The sequence below is a fragment of the Heloderma suspectum genome, chromosome 6, assembly GCF_057233095.1.
Source record: "Heloderma suspectum isolate Gila_16-S chromosome 6, 16-S_ref, whole genome shotgun sequence".
Classification (NCBI taxonomy): Eukaryota; Metazoa; Chordata; class Lepidosauria; order Squamata; family Helodermatidae; genus Heloderma; species Heloderma suspectum.
In genome coordinates this window covers 66,669,867-66,692,048 of record NC_139463.1, presented here as the reverse complement: position 1 = coordinate 66,692,048, position 22,182 = coordinate 66,669,867, and the positions used below count along the sequence as shown (strand labels likewise).

The window sequence follows — 22,182 nt, the reverse complement described above, 5'->3', positions numbered from 1 at the left end:
TCCCAGCATATGCTGCCTGAGGCGACTGCTTCACTCTGCCTAATAGTAGGGCAGCTACTGAGTGCAAAGGGCCCTCACTCCTGCCATTGTTATTAGTTGTCACCACAGGGCAGTAAGAAAGGAAGGGGCCACAGTTCATTGGTACATCAGCAGCTTTGTATGTGGATGGTCTCATGTTCAATCCATGGTATCACCCTGTCTGAGCCTGGGAGAGATACTTCAGTCAGAGTATACAATACTCAGACCAAGGTATGACTTGGTATAAGATAACTTCATATGAAGGCTGCTATTTACCCAAGAGCATTCTTGACTACAGGAGATATTTGGTGATGATCAATTGACCATCATCCACTCCCCATTCTCAAGTTAGTAATTTAATGTTTATCAGCTTATCCCACAAATGATACCATACAGTGGAAAGAATTGGCCCTCCTGGATATTTTTTTTTTGGCCATATGTTGAGAACAACAGACCATTTTATAGGAAAGTATTTCCCAAGGCACACCCATCTTTCCTGACAAATCCCCAGAAGGGAAACAAACATTTCCAGTGTTTGAGAGTGATGAGTCAGTTTTACATTAAAAGGGTCTATTTCAGCTGGAGCAAAGCAAGGGCTTTTGCCTGTATTACTCATATGACATCTGCTTCAGAGATGCTCTAAATAGGGTGGAAGAGTTATGCTGCTGCAGATGTGATCCAGTGCAATGTAGTATGCACATACTGTTCAAAATGTTTGTAAAAACACAACATGTTTTTAAAGGTTCAGAAGCCCTTGATGCTTGCAAGAAGGCATTTCCTTAAAAAAAATCTGTTGGATTCTCTCTTTAGGCTACAGTATATGATGCAAACATATCCAAACTTTTTCCACAACTCAGAAATTAATGTTTAATGGACAGTCTAATCTCTGTCCTTATTACACTTTGCGGGGGGCTGCGGCTGGTGGGGGGAATATGCATAGTGCTGCATCCCCAGCCCAGAACCTGAGTGCAATTTATAAATATACATTTAGGGTGCAATCCTATGCACGTTTAGGCAGAAAAAAAGTCTAAAGAAAAAAGTCTAAAGGAAAAAGGCATGGCTGGCTGGGGAATGCTGGGAGTTGTAGGACTTTTTTCTGTCTAAACATGCATAGGATTGCACCCTTAAGGAGCCTGGGTTCTTATACTGTAAAGCAATCATTAGAGCTGAAATGCTGAGTCAATTTGCTGCTTAATCAATTTAAAATGTTAGGCCCCTAATTAAGTGGACAGATTTAAAAAACAAACAACACACCAGCATTCTTTTGATACAAAAACCGTGCATGCCATACCATCTTAGAAAAGGTTATTTTCACTTCTGTCTCCCACAGGACAGAACACCTCTTCCAAGATGGTACCAGCCATCATCACAACAAAGAAACCAAAGTATTTTCCCCCTTTAACCTTTATTCATATGAAAATATATGCCGCTTTAACAAATTCATCAACTAAAAATATAGCTAGGCTACAATCCTATACCTACTTTCCTGGGAGTAAGCCCCATTGAATTCAACGGACTTACTTCTGGGTGAACATGCATAGGATTACACTGTTAGGGAGCAATCCTATGGCCACTAGTCAGCAACTAGACGGCCATAGGATATGTGGGTTTCCGGGAACCGACCTCGGAGCCCGCGCTCTGAGGTCACTTCCCGGAGAACTGACCTTTCCCCCCTTCCATGCTGCCTTGCAGGCAGCGCTGAAAAGCCCCCGTGCTCGGAAGAGGAGCACGGAGCGGCCAAAACGGGGCGTTCTGGGGTAGGGAAGGCGGAAATGCCGGTATGATACATCCTATGTGTCGTCCGGCAGCCTCCTCCCCTGCTCCGCCCTCCTGCGGCTAGACAGCCGCAATCAGCTGTCTAGCTGCAAATGCAGGGCAGGAGAAGCGCAGAGCGAACAATTCCCTCCGTGCTTCTCCTGCCCTGCATTGGATAGGCGGTCACCTCCGAGTTCGGAGGCGGCTGCCTATCCGCATAGGATTGTGCCCTAAATCTTTCATCAGGTAAAAGATTTATTATTATCATAATGCTAATCATAATCATGATTATTATAATAATTATAACCATCATCATTAATGATGATGATTATTAACAATATTAATAACTCTATGCTGCTCTTGTGGATCAGATTGGGGAGCCAGCGTGGTGTAGAGGCGAGAGTGTTGGACTGGGAGTCGGGAGATCCGGGTTCTAGTCCCCACTAGGCCATGGAAGCTCACTGGGTGTTGTTGTTGTTCAGTCGTGTCTGACTCTTCGTGACCCCCTGGACCATAGCACGCCAGGCCTTCCTGTCCTCTGCTCTCTCCCCGAGTGTTCATATTCATTGCATCGGTGATGCTATCTAGCCATCTCATCCTCTGCTGTCCCCTTCTCCTTTTGCCATCAATCTTTCCCAGCATCAGGGTCTTTTCCAGTGAGTTTTCTCTTCGCATTAGGTGGCCAAAATATTGGAGCTTCAGCTTCAGTATCTGTCCTTCCAATGAGCACTCAGGGTTGATTTCCTTTAGGATGGACTGACCTGACCTCCTTGCAGTCCAGGGGACTCGTAAGAGTCTTCTCCAGCACCACAGTTCGAAAGCATCAATTCTTCGCAGCCCAACCTACCTCACAGGGTTGTTGTTGTGGGGATAAAATGGAGAGGATTACGTACGCCACCTTGGGTTCCTCAGAGTGGAAAAAAGGCACGATATAAATGCAATAAATAAATATTATATGTTCTATGCGGGCTCCAGCTGAAGTTATAAATGTAATAAATAAATAACGTTTGGGCAATATTATTATTTGTTAGGAATCCAACTGTGGATTTTGGATTCCCCCCGCTTCTCAGGGACCAGCGCGGCCTTTGTATTGTTGTTACGTGCTTTGCACAAGAATCCCACGGGCAACAAGCGAGTGCTGCTGCCGCACCCCTCCGAGATACGGCAGTCACAGGGACGGGGATCGCTCTGTGTGGCGGCGGCGGCGACTCCGCGACTGGCCCAGAGTGAGACGGGAGCGGCGGAGCCGGGCGCGTGACGTCACGCGCCGCAGGTGACGCCATCCCCGCTGCCCGCTGCCCGTCCCTGCTCACAAACCAGGCAGCAAAATGGCGGCCGGCCATAAAAGGCAGCGCTCACGGCGGCACGGGCCCCGTTGCTACGCAACGCGGTTGCTCGGGCGGAAGAAGCGAGGGCGGGCACGGCGTGATGGCGTCATGGGCGGAAGCGCGGGCGGCGGAGGGCCGGAGGAGGTGCTGCGGCTCGCTCTGAGGCGGCAGGTAGGGGTGGGCGTAAGGAAGCCCCTCTCCCTCGGAGGGCGGGGCCGGGCGGACCGACCGTGAGGCGGCTAATGTGGGGGAGTGGGAGGGGGTTCGCAGTGCAAGGTGGGAAGACGAGGGCCCTGTCGGCGGTGAAGGGTCTGGTCTCCATAGTCTTGAGGGGGAGGGGCGTGACACCCCCCCATTAGCGTGTGTAAGATGGTTGGTGAGGGGATGTGTGACTGGATGTGTGACTACAGTTCTTCTGAGATCAGGTTTGTCCTCCCCGCAGTCCGTGGGATGCAGGCTGAAGGAAGAAGCAGAGGGTGTTGTCTCTCTGACGTAGGTGTGTGTGTGTGTGTAGGGTCTTGGATTTAGGACCTACCCCTCGGTGGGCAGCTTTGTGCCTGGGACGCTGCCTGGGTCTCATTTAAAAGGAGGAAAGCCCCGTCAGGCACTGTGGAGACCAAGGACATTCGACGGGGCTGAGGCTCTGTTAGGTATACCTGATACGTGGGATTGTTTTCTGCAGGGAACGTTGCAGGCATGCTTGGAACGGCAAGGTAAGGAGAGTGAGGGTCTGTTGCTGGAGAAAGCACTTGTTAACCTTTCTGTTTCGGAGGCGGATTTTTCTTCCATCTGTTCCACACCCACCCACACACTCACTCTCTCCCTCCATCCACAGCCTCTGTAGGATTTGAGGGGGCAGCAGACCCTGTGACAACATGGAGTTGTTATTATTTTTTTTATTAATTACATTTCTATACTGCCCAGTAGCCAAAGCTCTCTGGGTGGGTTACAAAGATTAAAAACATTAAAAAGACAGTATACAGAGATTAAAAGCCATTTACATTTAAAAAAAAAAACCACGCAAACAAGACAATATACACAAGAGAACATATATCTAAAACAACTTCAAAACAAGCAATCTTAAGCAAACAACCATAACCATAAGACAATCCAGGATCGGTTAAAACTTATCATATGCTGCCAAATGCATGTGGTAGCAGCTTTCTTTCATTGTGTTAGGTAGATGAGCATGAGAGTTCCATTCCTATTTGCAGTGCAGGTGAAATGTTAGGAAGACGCTACTTCCGATGGGTTGGAGTGAAGGGGATCTGGTTTGGTGTTGTTTTTTTCCCCTTTGGAGCATCCTGAAAGGGGGAGGTGATGTACTTTAGCATTTTGGGTGAGGGGTTGTGGGGTGGAGCAGAGGATGAGACAAATTGAAGGGAGGATTCTTGACTCAAGTATCCTTTGGGTATCTGTCATCCAGCTTCTCATGGAGAATCAAACCTTTGATTTGGGTGCTGTGCTTTACAGATTGTTATCATGCAACGATCTTCCATGAGTTTGTGCCTTAAAAAATTGCCAGGTCTGATAAGCTCAAAGTCCAATCATAACGATGCTGTAGTGCCCTTGAAATGCCCTCATCTCTTGTTGATAGGGCCCTAGGAATAAAATGGTAGCTTTGTCTCGCGTTTTAATTTTGCGCAAAGCTCTTGAACTCAGTCTTTGTCAGCACGTAGCATGGCAGGTTTTGGGGGTGAGGGCAGGGGAATGTGTGTGTTTGGTTTTCTATCTCTTGGTCCCTAACCATCAGTTGAGCGGTACTTTCTGTGCATCACTTTCATTTGATTCAGCTAAGAATATTGTTTTGCTATGCAGTATTGAGGCATACATTTTGATCTGAAGGTAATCCCAAACACATCTCTTTTTGGCATATTGTCTAAAACGCTGCAGAACAATTCTTCTGAGCACTTGCTTGGGCTGTTCTGCAGGTCCTCGAGCGGGAAATAACACCATTTCATTCATTGATGCATTAAATGCTTAATGCACCAGTAGGAAGCAAGATAGAGCAACAACCGGATACATCTCCAGTATTGTACTAGTTAGAATGTGACACTTTCCAGGCAGGAAGAAAATGCATCGTTTGTTTTGGCATACATTTTTATGTTAATAGAAATTCAAGTGTTTCTGGGCCCTGGTTACACCCACCTCCTTCTGCTGTGTCATTTCTTATGTCTGCAAGCCCGCAGTTAGTATCCCACTTTCCATTTTATGAGTCTGACTGGAGAGATCACAAAACCTGTCTGACTTGGCTTTCGCTGAGTAATCTCTATGGACTATGGCGTCCGGATGCTGTCCCATCACTTAGTGAAAACGAGCTCTTAGTCCCTGTGCAGCTGGCTAAGCCTGCTGCAGTGCTATGTGATGTTCTAACATTGAGATAGCTGTTAGCTGATAGGCTGCTGCCTGTGTTTCTAAGACAGCAGTCTGCAAAGACTATTAGGAGCCATGTGATGGGCAGCTGCTTACAAAGCTTTAGGCCTGGAGCTGAGAGACAAATTTCAGAAGTGATAGCATTTTCTGATTGCAGACGAACTGCGTAGTTGTACTTAGTTGTGTGTGGCACAGAGAGAAATGGCATAGAAAAAATTGTTCTTTCTTCACAGGTGCCGTAAGTGCATGTGGTTGGCATTATAAGACACTAGGATCTTGTAACAATTTATGCTGGGAAAATTGGTTGGAAAAATTATAGGTTTCTGGATACCTACAGATTTGAAGCTAGCATTGTGGAATGTAATTTCCTTTTTTACAGCCCTTATATAATCTTTGACTAGTAAAGCCATAACAGAACTTAGACTTTTCAGCCACTACTTCAGTCTGATGTGTCCTAGCTGCGCTTATCAGTCACCATGACAGGCTGGAATCCCTGAAATGTTCCGTAGACATTGCCGCTGCAAAAGGGAATATACATTAATCTACAGTATATACTCCCTTTAGTTCTAAGGGGGCAATTTATGTTTTTCTGAAGAATCTCACCATTATAATTTTCCTTTCTAAAGGCATAATAAGATTCTGACCCTAGTTTGACTGGCCGCTCTTGTTCGCTATGGGGGAGCTCTTTCGGAGTGAAGAAATGACACTTGCACAACTGTTCCTTCAGTCTGAAGCGGCATACTGCTGTGTCAGTGAACTGGGAGAACTTGGGAAGGTGCAGTTTCGGGATGTAAGTATCTGGATGTGTTAGTCAGTATAATTAATTGTGCTGTGACAACTATGCTTGAAAGCAGTTTGTTTCCTCCTAGGCTGTAGTTGAAACATATGCTATACCCTAGATAAGACTCATATTGATCAGTAGCTATCCTTTGCATTTTGCCTTTGTACAGTTTAGAGTTTTTGTTGGCTTTCCATGACATCGCAGCACTTTAACCAATGGTAGGAGAGCCAGTGTGGTGTAGTGGCTAGAATGTTGTACTGGGAGTCAGGAGATCTGGATTCTAGTCCCTACTCTGCCATGGAAGCTCACTGGGTGACTTTGGGCCAGTCACAGACTTTCAGCCTGACCTACCTCACAGGGTTGTTGTGAGGATAAAATGGAGAGGAGGAGGAGATTATGTAAGCTGCCTTGGGTTCCTTAATGAGGGAAAAAGGTGGGATATAAATGTAATAAATAAATTAAGCAAATAGGAGTCAGGCAACAACTGGTTCTCAATCTATCTCTCGGTCAATACACACAACTTTGTCATAATAATTATGTCTTTTTTTTGGCAGCTAAACCCTGACGTGAATGTGTTCCAGCGTAAGTTTGTTAATGAAGTCCGGAGATGTGAAGAAATGGACAGGAAGCTCAGTATGTTATTACTTCCTCTTGCTTTGCATTGTGTGTGCCTGAACTTATAGGATTTTATCAGCCTTGGGTCACTTAAACCTCTCTCCAGCTCTCTGTGTCTGTGCAACAAGCGGCATGTTGTAACGGGAACCAACACATAAGAAATAATATAAAACATGACATGACAGCCCAAATGATATAATGTGAAACAGATTTCAGGAGAAACCAGTGGAAGTCTAGGTAGCCCTTAATGTGTGAAAACTGACCCAGATTTCAAACATGCTTAATCAGGCATCGACGGGGGACCGAAGTGCCACAGGTTGTTCTCCTCAAATGACTTGTGGTAATCTGGTCCCATGTCAGTTTTTGTGTTTATTAAACCTCTTGTATATTGTTAACCTCTGCCATTGTGAAATCACACAAAGAGTTTATTGCAATTATCTACCTTTTTCATCTGTGATTTTTAACGTTTGCTCATTACTTGTATCTTATTTTTTAAAATGGGAGGAGATGTTTGTAGATAGTGAAGGTTTGTGTGTGGGCTGGTGGAGCTGGGTAACAGAGGTTCAGCTGTAGGATGTAGTTGTCCCTTGAGGATTCCTTTCTTCCTCTCGCTTGATTTGGTTCAATCTCCCCGTCATGACTGTTCTTTTTCTTTTCAGGGTTTGTGGAAAAGGAGATTAAAAAGGCCAACATTCCCATCACAGACACTGGTGAGAATCCAGAGGTGCCATTTCCCAGAGACATGATTGATTTGGAGGTAAATACCCTACAGCTAAAGGAACCTTGTAAAATCTAAGCGCCTTGGAGTACCTTGGGGCTTTGCAAAGCTCTATAATTTCCTCTTGCTGTAGAGAAGGCTATAAAAAATGAAGATGAGTAAAATCAGATGAGGGAGGAAATAGCTAGGAGAACTACCTTCTGCATAGAGTTTTATAGAGAAGTCTAAGCACCTGGACTTCTCAACTTCCTATCTGAAAACCTACAGCAGATGCTTTTTTATTAAACGTATTTGTATCCTGCCTTTCTATAGGCATTGGAATAGGCAAAAATAATAATTAAGGGCGCAATCCTATGGGGATAGGCATCCGCCTCCGAACTTGGAGGTGACCACCTATCCAATGCAGGGCAGGAGAAGCATGGAGGGGATCGTTCCCTCTGCGCTTCTCGTGCCCTATATTTGCAGCTAGACAGCTGATATCAGCTGTCTAGCTGTGGGAAGGCGGCGGCTGCCGGATGACACACACCACCTCCCCGCCCTGGAACGCCACCCAGAATGCCCCGTTTTGGCTTCCCCATGCTCCTCTTCTGAGCGCAGAGTCTGGCAGTGTGGAAGGGGGGGAAGGTTGGTTCCCGGAAACCCACATATTCTATGGCCATAGGATTGCTCCCTCTGTAATACATTTTTAGCAGTAATACATTTTAAATAAGTTAAAGCAGCATAATGTAACATAAACACAAGAAAAATAGACAATTATATTGTCATGGCATCAAAGGCTCTCTGAAACAAGTATGTCTGTTATACTTTGCTGGAAGGCCACAAGCGAGGAAGATTTTTCTGGTGGAGAGAGTTCCAGAGTGTGAAGCCTTCTTGTATGTAGCCACCTTTCCATAGTGCAGGGGAACAGAGAGCAGGGCCTCTGATCTAAGTGCTCAGGCAGAGTTATTTAAGTAGCGCTTGGGGGAGAAATATTTCAGATTTCTAAATGTCAGCATACGATTTATAGACTTCTGGTTGATTTTAGAAAGGGGAGATAAAAATCACCTGATGGCAGTTCAGTGATTTGTATAATTTGTACAAAGGACATCTCTTCCTGTAGTAGATACAACTGAGTTTTGACATAGAGGACAGAATTTGTAGTATAGCTCAGCATTTGTATTTTGGCTTTAGTGACCCTCTCCAGCAGGGATGCAGAACTGTTTTAGGTCTGGGGGCTGGATTGCCCCCTTGGAACACCCGCCCCCCTGGGCTGGGTAATGTCAGGATGAGGGTCCCCATCCCTGCTTTAAAGGGACATGCAGTTGCATATGCTGAGGGAAAGGTGTGTCTATAGTATACTTTCAGCTAATAATTGGTTCACTTTTTTCTTATTTCCGTTTCCTTTCTCCCTCTGTCATAGGCAAACTTTGAGAAAATTGAAAATGAGCTCAAAGAGATCAACACCAACCAGGAAGCCCTGAAAAGGAACTTCCTGGAGCTGACAGAATTAAAATTCATACTGCGGAAAACTCAGCAGTTTTTTGATGAGGTCAGAATATCGGATGTTTTTGCCTCTTACACAGCTAGGCCAGCGCATCACAGCCACCACTTTTCTTCTTGGGAATGCTTGTTTAAGTTGCGGTTTTGGGCAGCAGTGCCTCTCTTTGATTTTGAGAAATTTCTACAAATTGTTTTTCATTGTTCATGCAAACATACAAGCTGGCCACCTCATGGCTTACATTATCTGCAGTTGTTGGTAGTTCAAGTTTCTTGTTCAGGCAAGAAGTTCCCCAGACAGTTGTGAGAATGGTATATAAACATTTGAACCTGTAGAACGGTGAAAAGACTCATGGTGGCCTGCTGCAGGGCCCACTAAGGGCCTTAGAAAGTGGGTCTAGAAAATCCTATTCCAGATTCCTAGTTGTCAGGATCAAATTTTCAGTCATCCAGAAGATCAGGTGATTGGAATAACTCCAGCCTTGTTTCTTGTGGCCAGATGGAAGAGAAGAGGTCATGTATGTGCATGAATGCACAGTGCTCTCTTTTTATAGTGCAGTATTTAGAGCAGGACTGTGAGAGGCTGTAGAATCTGCTCTAAGTCTTATCTAGGTGTCAGGTTGGGAGGCCCTGAGGAATCTCAGATTTGCTGCTCCTTGGCACATGTCCTCCAAATTTCTGTGCACCTGGGCAGCCAGTTGCCTGGGATTTTTCCATGCTGGTTTGCCTTTCAGGAAGGGCAGTAGAGAAAATGGAAAGTTAAGAAACCTGGATCAGCAAGTATTTCTGACAGGTAATGAAATTACTATGTCATAAGCAAAGCCAAACGAATGCTTTGCAAAAGTCTGTGCTTTTAGAATAGATTATGACCTCATAGAACACATTCAGATCTAAGTCCTTAACCTCTAGAGATAATTGACTCAATTAAGACTTTGTCCAATGAATCGTGATGTTGCATGTTCAATTTGGGTGATCTGAGCCCTGCTAGAGGTCTGAAACCTGTGATCCAGTAGCACCACCTCCTGACATGGCACTCCAAACAAAACAAGCCAAAGGGTTGCTTTTCCCCCCTTCTTTGAAACGTTGCTGCTGCTGTTGAATCTGCTGTCCACTCACTTTGTGGATGATAATGTAGGAAGTTTGATCAGTGAATCTGGGTTTCTTGTCTTCAAGTGTTGAGTATCAGTTTGCAAGCTGTGGTTTTGGGGGTGGTGCCTTCTGGATACACACCAGTAAGCTAGGTGTTGAATTCTGCAGCTGTCACCATTTTAAAAAAATGCTCAGCTTCCATTTTTGAGATGAAAATTAAGTTCTTAACCATCACAGTTGTGGAAAAAACACACTTGAAAATGTAGTGCTTGGGAAAGCATCCAATCTTGGTGCAATGTGTGCTTGGCTAATTTTTATTTGTATTGGCAATGTGCATCTATGTGAGTAAATGTTGAGCCTTGTGTGTTGCTTGAGAGCTAATTTAACTGACATACAGCTTGAGGCCATTTGAAGAACAGCTGTAAGTCAGACTGCACTGAACCAGCTGCCAAATACAGAGTTTAGATCAACTATGTGAGAATTTAGTATAAATTTTGCATTTAATTACAGCTGTACCTCATTTTCAGTGCATTGTTCTGCACCACTGTTGAGTGTTTGTTATGGGTTTTCTCCTTGGTGCATTGGTGGACTTGCAGTTTCCCCAAGTGCTGATTTAAGGTAACAGTGTAACTTATATATTTGCAATTTGCTGAGAATGTAGGCCCAGTTCTCACAAATAGCGGATGAAGTGAGTCAACCTGTGTCTGGACTGCAGGTCTGGGGGCTCACGTGATGGGATGCTCCTTCACATAAAAAGATTCCCTTCTAATCCATTTCTACATGCAATGCATCTCGTGTGGTGAAATATCCCATATATGAGCTCAATCTGCATTTTGGAGTGGTACAGTCCTGACTACAGGTTGATCCACCTCATTTGCTGTTTATGAAAACTAGACCTTGGTTGCTTTTCAGCTTTGCGATCTAAAAGGTGCAGTACTTGCTAAATGGAGCAGTTGCTTCTATAAAGTCTCCCTTCAACATTTTCAGTACTTGGAACCATATGAGCAACTGTTTGGTTAAATCTAATCTGTATGAATGCTATGCACTGTGTAACTTTCCACTGAAATGCAGCTTCCTCAGAGTCATGAGCGGCTTCACGTTTATTCTTTCAAGAGCCTCACACAAACTAATGATGGTTCTTTCAGTGGTCCAAATTTAAGGGGTGCTTTTAAGGTGGTTCAGCCTAGCTGTAGCTTTGTCCTTTTATTGTATCACTGAGTCTTTCTGCATTCAACATTTGAAGACTTCGTAAATCTTTGGGGGAATTTGTGAAATATTAATAATTTTACAGCAAGAAATGGTTTGCAAGGCAAATCTTTGTTGGGTGGACTCTGCATTCAGTCCAGGTAAATCTGGGCCTTACTGTAAAGCAGTGTCTGTTTTGCCAGTGTGGCCATTTCTTGCCTGTGAAAAAATGCAATGGTTTTGATTCTATTAACTGGTGATCCTTTTCTTGGTCTTCGTATTTTTACTTTGGGAAGAACAGTAAGAGCTGGAGAAATATCTCTGGATCTCATAAGCATAAGTGCCCCAGAATAGACTGGAAGAAGACTGGAAAAGTAATGGTTAATGGCATGCAGTTCCCATCTCTTTCTTCTGATTTCTTTCTTTTCTTTCACCATCTGCAGTCTTTAGTTCTCATTCTGCATCTGTTCCTCCTCTTTGTGGTCCTTGCTGTGGGTGTTGGAGACTGTGAAAAGCATATCTGTATTGACTCTTGTCATTTGCTCAAGGGCTCTGTTTATGTTCCAGAAGGACCTTGAATTGTCTCTCCTGTGGAATTGCCTGTTCAGAATGCTCTTGGGAGTGGGGATGCTTCTTGCTTGTCCTTTTTTCAAGTTGTGGGATTGTTGCTGCTACTTGACCAAGGAGATGGTGACATAGTTCCTGTTGAAGGGGATTGATATCACCATGCCGACTAGTATGAGCTATGCTTGGGTAAGGGGCTGGCCTTCCCCAATAACACACTTAAATGTGTACCATAAAGTTGATGGCTTAATGGCAGTGCAACAACATCTCAAGTCATGATGAAGTTTGGAAAAGGCCTGAGGATCCCTGGCACTTGTTGGCTTCCTTTTTTTCTTGCCTGAAACACAGCTTTAGAACCTACTAGTAATAAAAAACCGTTTTGTACTTGCAAATACAATTCAAGATCCTTCACTTGAAAAAAATCACTTGTCTTTTCCACATGTGTATGTGTGTGTTGAAGCAATTGCGTTTTGGAGTATGCTGGCATTTATTTTCTGCTTTGTTGCGTTCCTTGGTCAGGCCACAGTCAACAGAGAACTTGAGCATGGTAGACACAAAGGTGGAAGAGTTAGAAAAGAGCAAAGGGGGCTTGAAAGCAAAGGACTTAGCAGCTTGAAGCTAATGTAGAAATCTGTAGATAACTAGTGCAGTGAGGGTGACACTTGATCAGAGTTTTAATATTCTAAAGTATGTAACTGTAGAACAAAGAAGGAAGTGGGAGATTTGGCCTAGGAAACAAACATTACTATGCGCCAACGGCTGATTACTGTCTTGTCAAAAGCTTACAGATCTTGCAATTTGAGATCTATCTTAGGAGTCCCTTTATGCCCATATTGGCAAATCAGTGTGCCTGTGTTTTGCTAGACCATTCTTGTGGCCTGTTGCTTGGCCTGTTACGTATGTCTTCAGAGTCACATGTGAAAAGGGCATCCATCCCCAGTTTGCAGGAGCCCCTTGCTTGCATTGGAAAGTGATTCCCTCTCTCTCCCCTCCCCCTAGATTGCGTCTACTACTTAACATGTTTTTTTTGCTATCGAGGTAGAAATTATTTTAACTGTTTTGTCATATTAGTGCTGCCTCTGAGGGTGTGGCATTGACACCTTTCCTGTCATTAGTACCTGTGCCAGTTACATTCCCACGAGTTGCAGCCAGCACACTACAGAGTTAAAAGAATAACCTGTGAATTTCAGCCTATTTTAGTAGTCAGAGATGGAATGTGATGACCCAGTTTGCCTGATCTGAACAAGCCACCGTGGCTTGTTTAAACTGGCTGTGCACGCTGGGCACCATTAGCCTAATTACCCACGCCCAGGTGCAACTTGTGGTGTTTGAGGGGGAAACAACCCTCAACCCATAGCTGCTTCTGGGCAGGTAATTGGGCTAATAGTGCCTTTCATGTGCCACCAATTTAAACAAGCCACTGTGGCTTATTTGATCATGCAAACTGGCCCACTATATAAAATTTTCAAGTCATGCTTGCTTTGCTTGAAATGAGGTATGGTGGGGGTAATGGACATTAAAGCCCCTTATACAAGTGCCTTCTGAGTTGCATGAAAAACAAACTGGTCCTTGAAAAATGCAGGATATAAGTGATCTTGTTACTCTTCAAGTCAGTCTGCAAAACTGACCTGGTCATATAGTCAGGTCCGTGTATATTCTGTACAAGCACAGAATCTGATATTAGTCGAGCCTGTGTAGTAGCTGTAGAGCAGGGGTGGGCAGAAGGTAGATCTCTGGGTAATTTGCAGTAGATCAGTATGGATTTCTGACTCTCAACTGTTAAACAGGTGACAAAATGCTTCACATTAGCCAGCAATGGATATTTGTGTGGAAGAACTGTGAGCTCCATTCAGTTTTGGTACTCAAAATAAATCCTTGGGCTGAGAATTTCTTGCTTCTAAGTTTGTCTTTTGCACGAGACACCAGTTGGTGGATCTTGGGGTTCTAGTAAAAAATAAAGTAGATTTGTCTGCCTACCCCTGCTATCAAATTTTTCTTTCAGAGAATCTTCCAATTTTTTTGTCAAGCCTTTAGGGCTATTAAAGTATGCTTGGGAGTGTGTGAGCTAATTTTGCCAAAAACTCAGAAGGCAGAGTGGGTTGCAAATTTTTATTAATTGGGGCTTTAATGGCCTTGCCTACCTGTGACTAGCAGAAGCAAGATAATACAGAGTAACATCATTTTATAATTTATGCAAAATAGGAGATCATGCTGATTAGGTGTAATTCAGGCTTGGAGTTTTTTTTGGCCTTGGTATTGGGCATATGAATAAGCATCTTAAAAACTCATTCCTTTTTTCCTTTTACAGCAAATTTGCATGCCTTATTCGCTGTAAAATTAGCAAGGAAAAATGCATGGGGCAATGTCTGCTGAAATTGAGGACTACAGAAGGGCTAGGAGGATTTCCAGTGATCAAGCTACAGGTTCACATGTAAAGCAGCAATTTGTGGGTTAATTAACCCATGATTTGCTGAGGTTGTGTACTGCTGCAGTTTTGAATATACAACCTCTGCTCGGAGGTTATTCTGTACTTGCAAACCTGAACACTATGTGTTAATCATAAGTTAAACAACCCACAGTTAATCTAGAATCATAGAATCATAGAACAGTAGGTTTGGAAGGGGCCTATAAAACTATTGAGTCTAACTCCCTGCTCAATGCAGGAATCTAAGTCAAACCATCCCTGACAAGTGGCTGTCCAGCTTCATCTTGAATGCCTCCAGTGTGGGAGAGCCCACCACCTCCCTAGGCAATTGCTTCCATTGTCATATTGCTCTAACAGTCAGGACGTTTTTCCTGATGTTCAGCCAGAATCTGGCTTCCTGTAACTTGAGCCCATTATTCCATGTCCTGCACTCTGGGATGATCAAGAAGAGATCCTGGCCTTCCTGTCTGTGGCAGCCTTTCAAGTCCTTGAAGAGCGCTATCCTATCTCCCCTTAGTCTTGTCTTTTCAAGGCTAAGTATGCCCAAACAAACCTAAGAACTAATTGTAGTTTAACTGTGGGTTTAGTACATGATTAACTCATATTGTCTGGGTTCACGTGTCACAAAATAACCTCTGGTCGGAGGTTGCGTATTCAGAATGGTGGCGGCACATGTTGTGGCAAATCATGGATTAATTAAACCATGATTTGGTGCTGTTATGTGTGAATGGGGCCTCAGTGACCTATTCTTTGCCCTTCCCATTGACTGACAGAAGCAGAATAAATTATGCAAAATAGACAATCTTATGCCAGTTTGATTAATCACAGTTTACACAGATATCAAAATCCTGCTTTACTTTATTGCAGTTTTTTCTTCTTCCCCCTGAAGCTCAGAGGATGCGTAGCCCTGTGGCCAGGCAATTTCTTGTCCTCCTAGCAATGTCTGTGTCCCTTTTGCCTCGTTCTTTGAGTCTAGAATGTCTTTTTTTATGGTGATAGCATGCAGTATTGGAAACCTGCCCTGCACCCTTGAATAGCACAGAGCCACTATGCAAGTTCCAGTTGCACAGTGGATTTAAAGAAAAATGGTCCCTTTTCCCATGTTGACAGAGGCTTGGATTGCTACTCTTCCACCATACTTTTTTGGAGCTTAACTTGCAGGCCAGGGCAGTTTTTGTCCCTCTTGGGAGGTTTGTGTTTTTCATGAGCATCTTGCTTCTCTCCTTCTGTTGGCTTTGCAGAGATGCCTTGCCCACATCTTCACATTTTCCTCTCTCGCACTCATTTTTTCCTTCTCTGGTCTGACTTTGCTTCTCTCCATCCATCTCCTGGTTCCTCATCCCTCTGCATGCCACTAACTAGTTTCATTAGATATTAATTGATTTGTGAATTCAGGCTGAATTGCATCATCAGCAGATGGCGGATCCTGAGTTGTTGGAGGAGTCCTCGTCGCTGCTGGAGCCAAGCGAAATAGGAAGAGGAGCCCCACTGCGGCTGGGGTATGTGCAACATTTCTGTTTTAGCAGCATCAGTGGATCTTTGTGGGATCTCTTCTGAGCCACAGGCATGACTGATTATGGCTGAAAGACTTGGGCCTGCTTTCCTGCATGCTGTTCTTGGCTCCTTGTGTGGGAAACTAGAAGAGAACAGGCTAGTCCTTATAGGCATCTAGTCTTTTCTAGATCAGCTGAATTGCAAGATACTAGATCTAAACTGCATTTCCATCAACAATCCACATCCTACGCAGTGCAGATAGCTGACTTCATTTCCATATTGAGTGCTATTGGAAATGTAAATAACTGGATAGGTTTTGTTCACAGATTGTGCATCTAATCTAGAATTGTTGTAGGTTATTGGTTTCCAGTTGATCTTGTTATAGTGCTGCTTGGGATATCTGGAAAAATTATCAGAAAAAGTATGACAGCATTAGACTCTAATGTTAGCAGCTGCTGTGGACACTTACATCCACTAACAATTGATGAACAGGTTCTAGATTTAGCAAATGGGCTAGCCTTGTTAGGATTTCAGAAAAGCTGCCAAGGAAATAATGATTTTCAGTTAAAATTAGAATTTGTTCTTTATTTGAATGCTAAATTTGGACGAAATGAAAGTGTTGTTTTTTCTGCACTGTCCATGAATTGTGTTCTGTAGGTTTGATTCAGTATCATATTATGCTTGATGTTTTTTTTATTTTCTGTAGTTCATCCCAAATTTTTATATGCCAATAGGTGTTGGGGAAAACCAACTTGTAATACAGCCGATCAGCTGAATGAGTTCCAATGTGCAGCTTCTTTTGTTCTCTCTCAGCAGGCTCCTATGACAGCCAGGCTTTAATTTTCTTGTTGGCTGATTCTAGACTGTGGTGTCTCCAGATGCCTGTCTCAAAGAGCTTCCTTACATGGACACAAAGCGTTTTTAATAGATGATGTTCTCCAGCAAGCTCCAACATTCTCTGAGAATGCAGCTTGTTTAGGTTTTGTTCTGAGAACTCAGTAGCATTTAGCACTTTGGTGCAATTCAAACATTACTCCGAACCATTGTTTGTGCTAACTATATTTAGAAAGCCAATCATGTTTTGTCCTCTGAATGTATGGAAGGTAAATAATAGCGTTGAGAGCTGATTGGCTGATTTTTCTTTCCTTCATCTTAACACTCGGCTTCACAAATTCATGGCTGTCTCCTCTGAAGGAGTGGATGAATCCCATAACTTACAGCTTGATAATTCAGACATCATTGTTTGCAAATATACTTCAAACCCTAGTTTCTGGTTTACTGGCCAACTGCAAACTATGGTTTGTCAATTCAGACGTCATGAGAAACTGCAATTCCACTTCCTTAACTATGGTTTGAGATGATGTCTGAATTGAACCTTTTTGAAGGTGTGGCAAGGAAGTGGCAAATGTGGCTTCTTACCACTGGAGGAAACAGCATTTCAATCCTACTTTATTCGTTACTAAAATTGTGTCGTTTCTGTGTTCCTTTCATGTTTGCCAAACAAGCCATGCAAGGACTCTTGTGCATTCTGTTGGTTTTGCTGTTCCCATATCCATGTTCTTCTAAGCCCGCCTTCCCTGACGACGCCCTCCAGATGTGTTTGACTAGATCACCTATCATTCACAGCTAGCATGACTATTCTGTTCTAGGCCGTGCACTGATTAGTGCATTATTCCAATGCAATCTTTTCTTTCTTTTCTTTTCTTTTCTTTTCTGCTTCTACTTCTGTTATGTTCAGATTTGTGGCTGGTGTGATCAACCGTGAGCGGATCCCTACTTTTGAGAGGATGCTTTGGAGGGTGTGTCGTGGAAATGTCTTCTTGCGTCAGGCTGAAATTGAAAACCCACTGGAGGACCCAGTAACGGTACAAGAGCCATTTCTGCAACAGGAGGCTGCTGTGGGCTGTCAAGACAAAAGCTTGCAGCCTGGGTTTTTAATGTATTTTTCTTAAAAGACTAATGAAAGTTTAATTTCTGTTGTGAGTTGAGGAGAAGGCTTAATTTAATTAGGGCTGATATTAAAGGACAGCTTGCTTGCTTTGAAGTGTTATGGTATTCATATTATACAGAGGGATATGAAAATGTAAAAATGGTCTTACCTCTTGACAATTCCTATTAAGTGAATTGTAATCTATTTTGTATGTTGGTGCAGGTGTTTTCTACATTTAAATTTATCCTGTGTTTTTAAATGTGACAACTTAGCAGGCTGTTATATGATACTCTTAAACCTGATTTTGTTAACTGAGGGCGCAATCCTGTGCAAGTGTAGACAGAGAAAAGGCCTACAACTCCCAGCATTCCCCAGCCAGCAAGGGGAATGCTGGGAGTTGTAGGCCTTTTCCCTGTCTACACATGCATAGGGTTGCGCCTTTAAGTAGCTAGCCGTATTATTAAGGTCACTAGCATGTTCGTTAGATAGTTAAGAATCCCATTTCATTTAAGAGGAATCAGCCTTCATGATTGGAGAAACCAGCTAATCTGAGCTGGAGTTCAATTCCAGGATTTTGTGCACTGGAACAGGGAACGTGGAACGTGACCTTAGAACAGGGGTGCAGAAAATTTTCTGTTACCTCAGTTCATTAGTAACAATGAATGGATGCTAAGTACAAATACAATATTAGGCAAGTTTGGCAGTCTCAAAGTTGTAATTAATATTTTCCAGGTGATTATACCTAGGGCTTATATATGAGAGGATACATATATGTCACTGAAATACATATATGTCTGTATGTCTCAGTGTGAGCAAAACTGAACAAGTCCTAGCAACCTCAGTGGCAGAGAGTTGAATTCTGTTGAAATAAATGTGTGGATGTCAACATACCATGCACAGTTCTTTGGGTTGCTAAAATTCATTAGTGCAGCCTTCTTCAACCTGGTGCCCTCCATACTGACTGAAGGATGCTGGGAGTTGTAGTCCAACATATCTGGAGGACTGCAGGTTGGGGAAGGCTGAATTAGTGTGTCAAAAGTTTTCAGTACCTTTGTTCCTTTCTCCCATTTAAATAAGGGAAATATATGCTATTTTCTTTAAAGTTTTACAAGTATTCTAGTAAAAATGTCTACATAATATAACATTTAAGTCACATTAAATATGCTTTAATTTCCCCCCTCAAGTATTTCAGGTCACATGCTTGTAGGGTATTGAGACAAAAAATTAACATTTTTTTAGCTTTGTTGTTTATTTTGTAAACTTGCATTTTGTAAACATGCTAAATTAGATCCCTCTAGTGATTTTCCATGAAAACTGAATATTTTCTGCTGCAAATGACCCTAATTTTCATTGGATAATTTTCCAGAAAACCCACATCATTGGGGGTGGGGAGCCTTCCTTCCTGTCAAGGGCCAAATTCCCTCAGAGTAATTTGCTGGGGGTTGCATGCTGGTGGTGGGCTGAGCCACGCCTTTCTCTCTGTCTCTGGCACACCCTTCTCTCTCTCTCTTTCTGACACTGCCTTCTCCCTCTGACCAACAGCTGTCAGTGGAGGAACAGATAACCCTTGCCAGAGCTTTGAAATTAGGCTGAGGACTGCAAGCTGCCCACCCCTCTCTTGGAGCATGTGCAGAGTGCACTTTCCTTGCTATTGAGTAATGGTAGCCTTTGTATTGTATGAGGGCAGACCTGGCACTTGTACCTGTCACTTTAGAAATGGAGCCCTGGTTACAACAGCAAAGGAGACACGGATTTGTGAAAAGTTCAGAGGAATAAGTGAGGGGCTTTCAGGGGCCAAGAGTGAGACATCCCCCCCCACACTCTTGGCAGCCATCAGCCACAATTCATTTGCTCCTGTCATCTGTCCACAGATGTTTAAAATAAGCAAATGTGTTCAGGTTTGCTTCATGTGCATATTTATATAGGCTGCAGAATCCAACTGTTCATGGTGTGGGATATCTTTTTTTATGTGCAGTCCCATTTTGTCTTGGAGAAGGTATTCTGAATCCTACCTGCTTTCTCCATCCTTAACAGATGAAATCGTAATGGACAATGAGGTTGCACCCAGTGCCACTATTCTCATCAAGGTTGTGTCAAAGTTTCCTAATGAAGGTAGCCCAATGTCTTGTTTGAACAAATGCAGGAAGGGGGGAGCTGCTATCTGAGCCTAGCCAGCTGCCTGAAGAATGTGTTGCTGGCCTCCCTGGAGAGTTCCAAGGGTTTGGACTCTAAAGTACACCACCGACATCAGTTCCTTTCCATTCACTTCTTTTCCTCCTCTTGTTTACTCCAGATCATGTCCTTGGTCAGCTGTTTGTCTTATCTGCCTAATTTCTCTGGTTACTTTGCGATTCCTCTTTACACTAGCCAAAGTTAATTAGATGGGTTTATTACAGTCTGCTGCGCCCCTCCATTATTCTGCAAAAACACAATGAGGTGTCTTTTTACCTCTAATGATGTTACTCGGTAGTCTGTCTGGAACAGTTGTGAGAGCTTTGCAGGGTCTGTGATAGAACTGGATAAATTTTCAAGGATAGCTTAACACACAGATCTAGCACACTTGCCCCTGAAGGTTGCGAAAGACCCCGACTGCTGCAACTAGAGCCAGGCTGCTGGGTGTATGAAATTAAAGCCCATAAAATCATCTCAGGATATCCCAAGTGGGTGAATTTTACTTTCAAGAGCGGGCTCCAAGATACCATTCATGCAATTAGCAATTGTATGAATGGTTTAAAAAAAGTAAATAGGTGTGGGCCCCTGCTCTGGATCAAGACACTGGGGGTGGGGTGGGTGGGCAGGGAGCTTAAACTATTTGCTCCCTGCTGTGATCATAATCCGTCAGGGGCCCTGCAACTACTATTTGCATTAATAAAAAAAAATGTTACTTGGGATGAAACGTGGGGTTTTGTTTCATTTTGCTTTTCTCTGCTGTATGTAGCTTGGCTGCCTTGCTTGAGTTCTCTAGACTCACTGGTTTGTAAACATAGTTTGCAGTTCTCCAGTTCTGTTTTTGTGGCACATTACAGCCTGGATTCTGGGATTCTGTGTTTGGAGGCTGATGTGCAGGATCAGCCTGCTTTTTGAGACAGTGAATTGGTGGTAGAAGAGACTAAAAGGCCTCTCCCCACCCCGCAACCCTTCAAGTGTGCCATGTGCTGTGAAATTCTTTTGCGTTTAGCTAAGGTTTTAATTGATTCGTTTTTGTCCGTCATTCAAAGAGCTGCAGGCAATCTATATGGTTCCCCTCCATTTTATCCTCACAGCATCCCTGTGAGGTAGATTAGGTTCAGAGGTCATAAAGTGAACTTTATGGCTGAGCAGTGGATTTGAACTGGTCCAGGATTGATACATGGTCTGCTACATCACTCATGGTTAATGAATGACTCAGTAGTTGCACTCAAGGTTTTGTAGGGTTAACCCAAAAAGCTTGTTCTGTTGTGGCCCTAAGGCTTCTTCCTGCATCAGTTTTTCCTCTCTTCTAGGGTGACTACGTGCACAAGTCTGTGTTCATTATTTTCTTCCAAGGTGACCAACTGAAAAACAGAGTCAAGAAGATTTGTGAAGGGTGAGCAAGCTGGAATAAGGGGGTTCTTTGGTTTTAACTAGAGTTCAAGCAGCTCTCAACACATTATAAATTCTTTTTTTCCTTTGGAAAACAACCGCTATAACACTTTCTGCAGCTCTCTCCTGTCAGGCACTTTTCATGTAGACCTGTCTTTCAAGAGGATAGCATCTCATTGTCTTGGTCATGTTATCTCTTTGTCACTGAATAGCCTGTGTGTCTTACAGATTCCGGGCTTCTCTGTACCCCTGTCCAGAAACGCCGCAGGAAAGGAAGGAAATGGCTGCTGGAGTCAACACCAGGATTGATGACCTTCAGATGGTATAAATGATGGTGGGGAAAGGGAGGGCAGAACACTCAAGGCCGGGAGTGTTACCTTGAGAGTGCAGTTCTTTGTGGGGACCCCCAAAAAAGAAAAAGCTGTGGACTTCTTATATTTATTTGAATTATTAAAATGCGTGGAAACAATACATGTTTGATAATCCTGAAGAAGGATGATCTCCGAAATGGGTTGAGCTTATTTAAGAAGAGTTTATTAAAGTTTTTTTTATAAGCCCCAGAGCTTGCCTCGCTTTTTGTGTCTCCAAGAAAACTTAGGCCACAATCACAGTGTGGGTTTTTTATGCTTTAAGGCACCGCAAAACCCGATCCCTGTGACATCTGACTAGGCATCCATGCATAAGACATCTTTTCTTAACCCATCTCAGTCTGCCTTCCTGCCTTGGTATATGACCAAAGTAGCTTTGGTAGACCATTTTGCTCTGGTGACTGGCATGGGAAATTTCTGCTTGTCTGTTTTTTGGAATATATTTTTATTTATTTTATCTTTATAAATGAAATAGTACGAAAAATACCAACAACCTGATCAA

General features: G+C 43.3%; 1 protein-coding gene across 5 annotated transcripts in view; it reads left to right on the top strand.

Annotated features, from left to right (window-relative positions):
* Nucleotides 1-3,203: 3,203 nt before the first annotated feature.
* The window catches only part of ATP6V0A1 (ATPase H+ transporting V0 subunit a1), a 57,097-nt gene continuing 38,118 nt past the window's right edge, over nucleotides 3,204-22,182 (top strand). For 2 of the 5 annotated variants that reach the window (XM_084804672.1, XM_084804676.1), the window contains exons 1-9: nucleotides 3,204-3,272; nucleotides 6,101-6,264; nucleotides 6,810-6,888; nucleotides 7,530-7,627; nucleotides 8,988-9,116; nucleotides 15,723-15,826; nucleotides 17,560-17,686; nucleotides 21,234-21,316; nucleotides 21,541-21,634. In XM_084804672.1, coding sequence (XP_084660798.1) covers nucleotides 6,148-6,264; nucleotides 6,810-6,888; nucleotides 7,530-7,627; nucleotides 8,988-9,116; nucleotides 15,723-15,826; nucleotides 17,560-17,686; nucleotides 21,234-21,316; nucleotides 21,541-21,634 — 831 coding nt within the window. In that variant the 5' untranslated portion in view covers nucleotides 3,204-3,272; nucleotides 6,101-6,147. Of the gene's footprint in view, nucleotides 3,815-6,100; nucleotides 6,265-6,809; nucleotides 6,889-7,529; nucleotides 7,628-8,987; nucleotides 9,117-15,722; nucleotides 15,827-17,559; nucleotides 17,687-21,233; nucleotides 21,317-21,540; nucleotides 21,635-22,182 lie in introns of all 5 variants that reach the window. The other 3 variants (XM_084804674.1, XM_084804675.1, XM_084804673.1) reach the window with 3 other exon arrangements.